The sequence below is a fragment of the Pteropus medius genome, unplaced genomic scaffold (genome assembly GCF_902729225.1).
Source record: "Pteropus medius unplaced genomic scaffold, Ma_sr-lr_union100, whole genome shotgun sequence".
In the NCBI taxonomy this organism is placed as follows: Eukaryota; Metazoa; Chordata; class Mammalia; order Chiroptera; family Pteropodidae; genus Pteropus; species Pteropus medius.
In genome coordinates this window covers 17527183-17538603 of record NW_024344240.1, presented here as the reverse complement: position 1 = coordinate 17538603, position 11421 = coordinate 17527183, and the positions used below count along the sequence as shown (strand labels likewise).

The 11421-nt window shown below is 39.4% G+C and overlaps 1 protein-coding gene across 1 annotated transcript; it reads left to right on the top strand.

Annotated features, from left to right (window-relative positions):
- Positions 1-2696: 2696 nt before the first annotated feature.
- Positions 2697-3918, top strand: CCER1 (coiled-coil glutamate rich protein 1). The gene has a single exon (XM_039869331.1). The coding sequence runs from the start codon at positions 2697-2699 to the stop codon at positions 3885-3887; it is 1191 nt and encodes a 396-aa protein (XP_039725265.1). The 3' UTR covers positions 3888-3918.
- The last annotated feature ends 7503 nt before the right edge of the window (positions 3919-11421 follow it).

The following is an 11421-nucleotide window of genomic DNA, read 5'->3' as shown; positions in this document are numbered from 1 at the left end:
AAAGATATAAAACTCACCATGAAAAAAAGTGTACGAAACCAGTATTATTTGTATAAAGTTCACAACAAATGATTAAAAAAATGTCTTTAATTATCTGTGAGTTAATCTTCTATTTTAAAACAAGAAAGAAACTGACGGGAATTCCACTATAGCAACATGGTCAATTTCTAAAGCTCTCAATTAAAACCCAATATCGTATACCACATTTATTCTTAGAAAAATAAATTTGGAATATCACCATTCTATTTTGAGATAAATAGAGCAGGGCGAGTGTAACTGCCAAATGTATGAGTCTACATAGAGAAAGGGACACGGGAGGCTAAAAGTGCCAGTATTCTGCACTTTGAGTCAAGCAGGCTCATCTTCAGCCAACCACAGAGCAAATAAAACTGAATGAAACCTGGGCAATAGTTGGAGTCTTGATCCAGGACCTTACCCCCTACCATTCCCCCATCCCTCCCCCACCCACAACTGTTCTCGGTTTTCAACCAGGAATGCACAAATAACCTTTGCAAGCTTCACTGCTTTCCCACATTTTGCTTCTCATTTAATGGAGGCATGTATAGACTAGATTCCCAGTGGGCAGTTTCATTTTGCACAATTCCACTCACCAAAGGAAAGTAATATGGGGATATACTATGTAATAGTTTTCTCTAGGATCAAGCCTGGTAGTACAGGCTTGATGTTTCTAAAAGGTGGGACAAGAAAAGGATACAAGGGCGGGTACCTAGTTTTTCATCAGGCACAGGGTCAGTTATCTTTATATATACTGTATCAATTTCTTTGAAAGTCCTAAAGTATTTAAATAAGATAATAATGATATTTAACAGTCACTGAGTGCTTACTGGGCATCTGCAGTGAGTGCTTTAATGCAGTGCCTTGTTTAAACCTTAACACAACACTATGAAATGAGGCACTGTAACTATACTAACGATATGGGTAAGGAACTGAAAGCTTACTGAGGATTGTAATTGGTGATATGAAATTAAAGCAAGTCTACTTTTTCAATAGCCCTTACTTTCTTAGTTTTAGGTTCACACCAAAATTGAGCACAAGGTATGGAGATTTCCTATATACTCCCTCCCCTGACTCATGTATAGCCTCCCCCATTATAAACCTCCTCCATCAGAGTGGTATATTTGTTACAGTGGATGACCTACACTGAAACATCTTTATTACTGAAAGCCCACAGTTTACATTAGGGTTCACAGTTAATGTAGTACATTCTGTGGATTTAGCTAAATGTATAATGACATGTATCCACCATGTAGTATCAGAATAGGTTCATGTCTAGTTAAATCAAAGCCCACAATCTTAACCATAACACTGTAAAGGCTCCCAATGTACGTGTTGTCTGGCCAATAAAGGAACAAAAAGAAAGGACACACGGGCATATTTGTATTCTCAAGAATCAGCGGTATAAAACCTGGTAATGTTTAATCAACAGGACATTTGCGTGTTATATTATAGTTAGCAAAGTGCTTTCTCATACTGATTTCATTTGCTCATTACAAAAGACCTATTTAAGCGGGTGTGTAGTATTGGTAGCAACATCTTTTAAGGATTTAGGCTCTCCAGTCAAGCACGCCTCGGCTTAAATACTAGCCCTGAAGTTCATTAGGCCCACGACCCTGGGCAATTAAACCTCACAATCCCCTAACCTGTGAGATGTGGTAACAATGACTACCTCACAGGATAGACGTGAGGACTACGTGCCATGGGCACACATCCGCAATGTAACGCAATAAATGTTTGCGGTCTTGTTTCACGCAGCATGAACTGCAAGTCCAAGAATTAGAAGAGTAGGCACTAACCATAAGGTAAGGAGTGGGGCCCAGTTTTCTAACTGAAAGAGCTTTCTCTTTCCCCCTCCGCTCCTCAAAGGTATAGGATATGTGTTTTTCAATACACAGTTCTCCCACCTCCGCTCCCCCGCCCCAGCCAGCATTCAATAGGTTCAGCCAAAGGTACGTCTTCTGTATCCCCATGCCTGGACGTGATACGAAGGATTCAAATAAACTGCCTCAATCGGTTCCTGAGTGGAGCAGCACCAACCCCTCTTGGCCTCTCAAAAACTGCGTCACAAGCCCCCGGCGAACGTTCATGGCGCACCTCGTTCTGGCCAGAACCCCACCTCCACGCAGAGCAAGAACGACCTCAACCCCAATTGGCTGTCGCCCAGGGCAACCAAGGACGCGGCGGGCACGCGAGGGGCTCCGGCCGGTATTTAAAGGCTGCCCGCTGTCCCCGCACCACAGTCCCGCCAGGACGGCGACGGTGAAGCACCTGGGTTGAGAGGGAGCAGCAAGGTAACGCGCAACCCCTGCCTCTCCCGTCCCCAGCCCAAGCCTCCACCGAGGCGGGTGTGTGTGGGACCCGGGAGCGGCTCTCGCTGCTTGTCGCCCATCAACATTTTCCTCCCCCACCATCTTTATACAGCCCCAGTCCCACCCATCCCACCTGGGCAAGACAACCCGGGTGCAGAGGACAAGCGATCACACAGACCAGCGAGTGAGCTAGCGAGCGGAGAAGAGGGGTCCCCCTGTAGAGGAAAGGCGGGATCTCAGCGACAGGCACGTGGTGCTTCGAGGAGAGACACAGGGTGACAGCGAGGCTCTTCAGACGTCAGATCGGGCCAAATTTGAAGTCAGCTTCTAGGACGCTTCTCTTTTAGATCTCTCGAAGCTTCCTGAACCATGACCCAGACCCTCGACAAAAGAGAAGACCCTCTTAACCTTGGCGGAGGCTGGGCATCATCCGCCCCGTTTCGCACCTGGTCTTCCTGCAACCGAAGGCGCAGGAACGCCCCGATTTACAAGCGGCGGCACCGCTATGGCCCCAAGGCCGAGTATGAGCCCCCCAGGAAACAACCGAAGCAACAGCACGGCCAGGGCCCGTGGTTCCAACCACCTCGAAGTTCCAATTGGGCTATGTATTCTAACTGGGGGGGCTGGGGGGGGCCCTGGTGCCCACCTCCGGCGGGATTCTGGAAGCCCCCGGGCCGGGTGCAAGTGATCCGAGTGTATGGCTTGCACCCTCTCTGCCTTTGCTGCTGCTCCTGCTGGCGCGGGCCCTGGAATCCCTGCTGGGCGAGGCCCCCTGGCAGGAAGAAGCGCTGGGGCCGGAGGGGCCGCGGCCTGCGCCGCCACCCTCGCCGTTCCTTCCCGAGGAGCCCACCCGTGGATCTGAGCACGCTGCTGCGGCCGGTCAACCTGTACGGGTGGCGGGCACCGGGCATGCGAGCACCACGCAACACCACCCAATTCATCATGAACCAGATCTACGAGGACATGCGGCAGCAAGAGAAGCTGGAGCGCCAGCAGGAGGCGCTGCGGGCGCAGCAGGCCCAGGCGGGCGGCCTGACCTCCCCAGCGGGCTCCTCTGGAAACGACGCGCCCCCCAGCGGCGGCGAGGAAGACGCGGAGCTGCCGGAGTCGCTGTACAGCTGTATGCAGAATCCCTCCCTAGTCTTCAGTCCTGAACCAGTGGAGGAAAACCAGTCACCCGCTCCACCACTGGCGGAGGAAGAGGAGAAAAATGACGAGGAGAGTGACGAGGAGGAGTGTGATGGAAAGGAGGAAGAGAGCGAGGAGGAGAGCGAGGGAGAGGATGAAGAGGCAGAAGCCCAGGACGAAGATGAGGTGGAGGAAGGAGAGGAGGGGGAGACGGAAGTGGAAGAGGAAGAGGAAGAAGAAGAGGAGGGGCTGGAGGAGGATGAGCAGAGAGAGGAAGAGGATCATTTGCCCCTGGAAATGCCTTTGTCATTCCTAGTGGGGGCTGACGAAGAGAGAGAGAACTTTATAAACTGTCCTTATTTAAGCCCCAAACAGATCATTCCCAAAGTGCCACAGGAAGCGCTCCTGTTGTTACAGGACATTAACTGTTAGACATCAGGAAAGGGGTTGAGGAATGGGATGGAACTGATTAGAAGCTAAATTGGATTAGCAACTTAAAAAAAAATTAATTAAAAAGTGAGTTCCATTAATAAACATCTATGTAAACCCCTTCTTTGGCTATTATAAAATATTTAAAAATTGCTGTGTTTGTGTATGACTATGGGTGGGGGAGGGGAAGCTCTCCAATATAATTTAATTGGAAATGATTAAAGGCCAAATATTTTATTACTACAGTCTGAACATTTTCATTTGATATTTCCCTTCTGCACACCTGAGTTTTTAAAGATTCTGGCAATGCTTAAAACTCTTTTTATAACAAATGTATACAGTTTGTCGACTTAATGAGCTTGGAATCAACAGCTACTTTGACTTAAATGCGTAAGAAGCAAGTGCCATTCAGTGCTCTTAATACCGTAACTCAAATCATCTTAAAACATCTATTATTATTTTTTTTTAATTCCTTGTAGATTTTTCCACTTTCAGAGTTCCATTTTGAGGGTTGTATTTTGGTAACCCCATTTTCAGTCTCTTGTGGCATCGCTCATTTATATTCCTTGTTCCACAGTGCTATGGACCTTCCTCAGAAGAACATGAAGTTGCTTCTGTGGAACTGGTTATCTGCCATGGCCTCAACAATCCATAAATCCATGCATGGAGAGGATTCCCCATGGTCAGAAGTCAACTTGCACATCTAGTTAAAATCCAAGGTAACTGCAAACAATGGAACATGGCTTAGATTTTGAAGCCTTTTTCCTGATGTACTCCTTGTCATAAGTTCACAGGAATCATAAAAATTGTTTTTGCAGAATGGATTTTTTAAGATTATTGACCTTTTGGGGGTGGAATAGCTTATTTCTTTCAGTTTTTCTGCCTTATAAAGAAGAGTAAAACAAAGATGTGTAAGTGCACGCTTGTGTGAGCTAATTTCCAATGTCTAAACAACTATGGAAAATATATCATTTGCAATGATAGCTTTTATTTAGATCTTTTTAGGAAGTAATAACATTTCTTCCTGGACACTTAATTTTCATAACTTAATAAAAGTTTTTATCCATAGCATATTTCCAGAATAGGTTGAATCTTTAGAGGAAGAATTTGAGCCTGCCTCCTCAAAAATTACTTTTCGATAAACTGTACTTCTAAGTATAGTTCGAACTACAATTTAATATTTATTTGGTGAAGAGAAGACTGGTATGATGACACCTTACCTGAAAGTTGATTTTTACTTATATATCCCAGTGTATTAAAGCTTTCAGAGTGACAAGCTTAAGTTATTAAAAAATAAATAAAATTTTAAAAAATTAAAGTGTTAAATGAAAGTACGCTGCTTCACACTTTTATTTAAATATCAAATATCTGTTCAGCCAGACTTCAGTAGCCAACAAGATGAAAAGAAGAAGCAAAACTAACACAAACATTGTAGAAAATTTTAAATAATACCAAACGCTCCAAACTATAGCAATGAATAACCACTTAATTATACTCTAAGAAATCATTTCCTGCAACATGCAGTTTCTGAGTTACTTATAAAAGTAGTTTAAAATTGGTCACCCATTTGCATTTCTAATGTATATATGCAGGGAGGAACCAAGAATCCTGCTCTTGGTTAATCCTGATGCTGGTCAATAAATCTTTACAAGTCATAGTCCCCAAATACTTTACCCAATATACTCAATCACTAAGTCTTAAGTATATTCTCATCCAAAAAAAAAAGAACCCTATCATTTAGGACTGAATTTCTTCATAATCACATCTAGACAATTCTCAATTTATTCTTACGAGATCCTACTTTTACATTTTAAAATGCAGAACATCGTTTCCATATGCACAAATTGTTATTCACTGTTCATTGTAGAGGATATAAACATGAACAATGCCTCAGTTTTCTTCACAGATCATTAGCCAAGAAATATTTGCTGAACTACTAGAGGCCAAGTACTGTAAAGAGTGTTAAGGGCACAAAGGAGAATAAGCAAAACCCCTACTCTCCTGTTTCTTATACTTTAGTAGAAAAGACAAACATTAAATGAAGAGTTGAACAAATTAATCACTGCAACTGTTCTAAAGAAAATGTACCACTATGAGAGTCTATATCACAAGGAAACCCAAGAGTGAAGCTGGGAACGTTTACTGTGGGTGGAGGAAGCTGTGAGTCTGAAGGCGGAGAGCTAGGAGGATCTTGGTGCCTTTGAGGACCCTAGTGTCCCCTAGGAGCGGACAGTGAGAATCGAGAGAGGCAGGAAGAAGCCATATTACCTCTTCATACCTGTGCTATCTTCTGAATAGACAGATATTGGCCACACATTGCGGTGGTCCCTTGACTAATCCTGAAGAATGATATCAAATGATTAAATCATGTTGGGCAATGGGAGATTGGTCTTCCCCGTACACCTATTACCCTTTTCGGAGACCTCCCCACACTATCATATAATGTCCGAGCTCTCAGGAATTGTTGTTCAGCATGACTGGAGCACCGCAGTTATAAACTCCTATGGAGAACCTGTGCAGAGCTTGTTCAGTGCAACTTGATGATGATTCAATGGATCAGTGTTAGTCTGGCTCAGAATACACCCAGTCTTTAGTTTTAGAGGTAAGTGTATGCTTAAAGAAAACACAGTTTTCTAAAACAAGCTCATTATTCTTGAAGTCATTTGAAACTTGTTGAATGAACAATAATAACGAAGTGCCATTTAGCCATTTCTTCAAGAAAGGAATTATTTCCTTTGTCATTTTTCAGAAAAATAACATAAACCATCAATCTGTTTAGAATACCTAGGCTTGATAAGAATCTTTACTGACTATTCTCTGTGTTTTTATATGTAGAGATTCTGATATTTTCCTTTCTTAGTGACTGACAGCATTTCTTGATTTATCTTCATTACTTTGTCTGCACAGTAACCTCAAGAGATTTTATTTTCTGTGAAAATTTTAGCCCTCTAAGGATGATAAATATGTTTGACATTTAGAGATCAGCTGAATTCTGACTATGGTTTCATAAAATTTTATAACATCTGCATATGAAGAAGACAGTAATTCCAACATATTTAGTTTAATTAAAATAAACACATGAGGTGAAATAACTAGTCTTCTGCCAGCTATACCAAACCTACAGAGCTCAAGAAGAAAATGATACAAATATCACCCTATTGGTGGTCTTGGGCCAAGGGAGTAAGATAATAGCTTCTTTAATTTAAATGTTAGCAGCATAATAAAATGATACATGTTGTTTGTATTTACACAGCTTCAAATTAATGCGATCACAATTGAAAATTACTGTTAATGGTTCCGAATCACTTTGGCCTTGGATATTTGTACATTTAAAGCAAAATCAGAATGTGGCTTTATCTTAACTATTTCAGTAGTAGATTGTTCTGTATCAATTTACTTTTAGCCAGTAATGGAACATAGCCTATTATCAAGTTCATCTGATGGAAGAGAAGAGTCTGAGAATGTGTATGTTATCACTGTTGCCTAACAAACCTGGGGTGGTAGCCTTGGGTCTCTGTTTCCTTAAACATAATTGTCATACTCCATTACTTCTCAGGCCTATTGTGAAGCCCAAATAACCAAATATTGAAGAAGAATTACATTATAGACTGTAAATCACTGTTAATCATCATACACTAAATTACATTTTATAATCAAAATTATCGTCTCAATTTCTGAACATGAGATTAATCTAGATTCATTAACAAGGCTCAGGAAATCTCATCTCATTGCAATTCTTTTGGACCGAGGTATCCAGATATTTTAGTTGTTGCCACTGAACTAAGAATAAATCTACTTGTCTTAAAATTTAATTTTGCTTCTGGTAAAATGGTGTGCAAATTTAGTGGTCTTGGCACCTTAATATTGAAAGAGTGGTTCATGGATTAGCACTATTGGCACTGAGTGGAACCTTGTTAGAAATGCAGATGCCCTGACTCAGGCCAGACCTACTGAGTTAGAATCTACTTTGTAGCAAGACCTCTAAGTAATATACATGCACATTAAAGATCTAGAAGCTCTGTGGTTTAGGGGTTAGATTCATTGCAGAGCCCTCATATTAATTTAATGTTTAAGATTGTGGTTTACTACTTCCATTAATTATTACTTCCATTATTTACTACTTGAGTGACCTCAGACATGTAACTGATGTTTTGGCTTCTCATTTTTTAAAAATTGTTTATTATTATTTATACCTGTAGCACCCGGTCTTCCTAGGCAGTCTCCCCTCCAAGTACCTACCAGGCCTGACCCTGCTTAGCTTCCGAGATCAGACATTGGGCTTGTTCAGGGTGGCATGGCTGTAGAGCATGGACTGTGGCACCACTGGGGCATGAACCAAGGACCTTCCGCATATAAAGCAGATGTGCTAACCACTATACTATGGAACCACATCCCTCATTTTCCTTATCTGTAGTATCTGCCTCATAATATTATAAAGATTAAATTGTCCAATACTTACCCAGAACTCAGAGCAATGATAATCAATGTTTACCTAGTTTTAATAAGTATTTAACAATACACAGATGAGACCATTGACATATTATGTGCTATCTAAAAGTCATGTGTTACTGATTAGAAAAACCATACATAAAATTTTACAAGATAATTAACAAAGTGATTCATTAACTCTGTCTTGTTTTCCCTTGGGTAACTGCAATCAGGTATACTACCTTGAGCTGCACGTACCATGATGCAGACTATGAGAACCAGTTAAATCTCTAGAGCTGGATTCATTCAAAAAATATGCTTTCTGGCCTTTATCTCCTTCTCCCACTGCCAGTAAATGATGTTTCCTTTCCTCTTATGGCTAACATTAATACCTTAATATGGCTAATACTAAAAATTACCCATTCAGGTCAGGGTCATTTTTTCCGATACAAGCAATGAATATTAGAATGCATCTTTTCGAAAATCAAAATACATGCATTGTAAGGCTTAAAGATGAAGATTCCGTCTTAGGCTATACCTAAATATATTGAAAATTCCAATAAATATTAAATGCCTACTATAAGCCACCTATGGAGAACACTTAAGCTAAATAAAAAAAAATCATTTGAGCATATACAAGATTCTTAACGTATATTATCACATTTAAGCATAATCACCCTGTAAACTAATGCTTTACTTTCCTTTTACAGATGAAGGAACTGAAATGCAAAGAAGTAAATTGTTTTGAGACCCAAGTACAGTATTTTGGGTTCAAAGTTGTTGGTACACATATTATTGGAACTTATCTCTCTTGTTGCTTTATTTAAGACAACCTGTCTAGGAACGAAATTTCCTTTGTAAGCTTGACTTGAGTTCCAAGAAGGGTAGAAAAGAGTATAGCCTCTTCAATGTGGAGTTGCTAATTGTAGCACCTAATGAAGAGATACTGGCATTTCTGTAAGATGTATTTTGTTGGTTCTCATCTATAATTAAAGTAATTATATTCATTAGAATTTGTAGGTAATTTTATAGGTGTATAAGATAACTGGATAGCATTCATAATACTACCATATTTTTGAAGGGTATGTCTTATGCTATACATAAAGATAAGCTATTAATATTGGCATCTTCTCATGTCTTCATAATACGTTTGAACTTTTCATAGTGATATTTCTGTTATGAAATATTTGAGTATTCCCCACTATGAATACATTTAGATTTTTAGCATGCCATTTTTAGTTTAAGTAAATTAAGACTTTTAACTGGTGTTAATTTAATTTATCAGTTCTCACAAAGTCACTATTAGATTAGACATTTCATGTGACATTTATCATTAAATAGCATTACCAGAAGCAAAATTATAATGGTACTGTACATAATCGTATCTATTTATTAATTTGTTATTGATTGTAGCATTTCTGTGAGCTGAGAAATGACCAGGTCAAGACTAAGTGGCTCTACATCTTCCTCTAGTTGATTTTCCAAAGTCAACGTTCATCTTTTGTTTTTTCCTTTACAAAGGAATATTTAATGCTTTTCTTTTTCTTAAAAGTTTTGTGAATTCCACACTATTTCCTGCAATAAATCAATACCCTCAAGGTATATGCTAATATAAATATTTATATACAAAACAAAGTTAACGAAACTAACTTTCCTTTCTCTTTAACTTTCTGTTTTATGCAGAACATGCTCTACAACTAATGCATAGGTGCCACCTAGTGGCAAGGGTAAAACATTTAAATGTGACATCATGGGGTTCCGTTGTATTTACAGACTCATTTTTTTTGTGACACATAATACATTAATATATATTAAAGGAGTATTGTAAAGGTGTTAACACAATCACCATATTAAAATATTTATATTATTTATATGAATATATTGTCGTATGCCTTGCTTTTTAATAATATCTTTTGGACCTATGAGACTAAGTCATGAACTATCAAAATTTATAAAAGAAAGAGGGAAACAGACTCAGAAAAGTCTTTGGATTTCCACAAATTATTATTTGTATACAGTTATAATAATTTTATGCTGTTAATAATAGTTTATTTAAAGGCATTACTATAATAAATCTATTTTGAATTCATTATTAAAAACATTAACACCACTAACGTTAGCGATCTGCTCAGACCGTGCATTTGTTTCCATTTAAAGCCAACAGCAGAGAAGACAACACATTTGGAATTTATGTGCTTAAATTTTAAATCCAAAGTGCTAAACTAAATTTATGCTTTATACTTTAATCCTAAGAAACAAAAATGAAAATACGTGTTCATTCGACTAGTTTTAAATTTAAGACTTGTGATAGTCAATTACCTCCTGGGATCTGAGCATCATTAAATTTATTAATGACCACAGCCACTAATTAGAGCACAACTTGTTAGGGAAAGAGACGAACATGTTTATTTGTTGCTCTAGCATTCAGAGAATAATTAATATTTTTATTACTGCCCTATTTCCAGCTCCTTCCATCTGCTTACCTACTTTTTTGAGTACATAAATTGGTGCTAAGAATTGTCTCTGCCTTAGCCTGAGAGTCACTTTCCACATTCACAAGTTCCTTGGTAATGCATTCTGTAGTTGCTCCTAATCACCTCTAGAAAGGGTAGGTACTCCTGCTCTGTGCTTCCCTCACACTCACTTTAGTCATAATTCCATCACCCTTTTGAAATTATAGTAAGTTGTCTGTGGTTCTCTTCTGCCCAGAAAATCCTACAGGGCAAAGAACTAATTTTGTATTTCCAGTGCAGAGTCTGTTGCGCATAAGACGTTCTCATGAAATATTCTTAATGTTATTTAAAGAAATGAATAACATAGAACTATGAAATGAATAAATCTATGTAATGAACTATTATTATCAGATAGTTCTAACAGGGAAGCATGGTGACTGATTCGTGATGTGTGTACTAAAACCATTTTCAGTAAAAAAGCCTAGAGAAGGGTGAGCAAGGAAGGAACTGTTAGAGAGCAGGTACCCAACCAAATCTCTTGCACTCTGAAGTCTCTGTTAGACAGATCCTCATAGGAACTGGACACAAAATCTTTTAATGTAACAAGGAAGCTCTTAGCTCCAACTCACTGGGCCACAGAATCATGAATATATGAA

Bases quoted from the DNA above. Each gene is read 5' to 3' on its own strand.
- CCER1 (XM_039869331.1), top strand. From the start codon at position 2,697: ATGACCCAGACCCTCGACAAAAGAGAAGACCCTCTTAACCTTGGCGGA.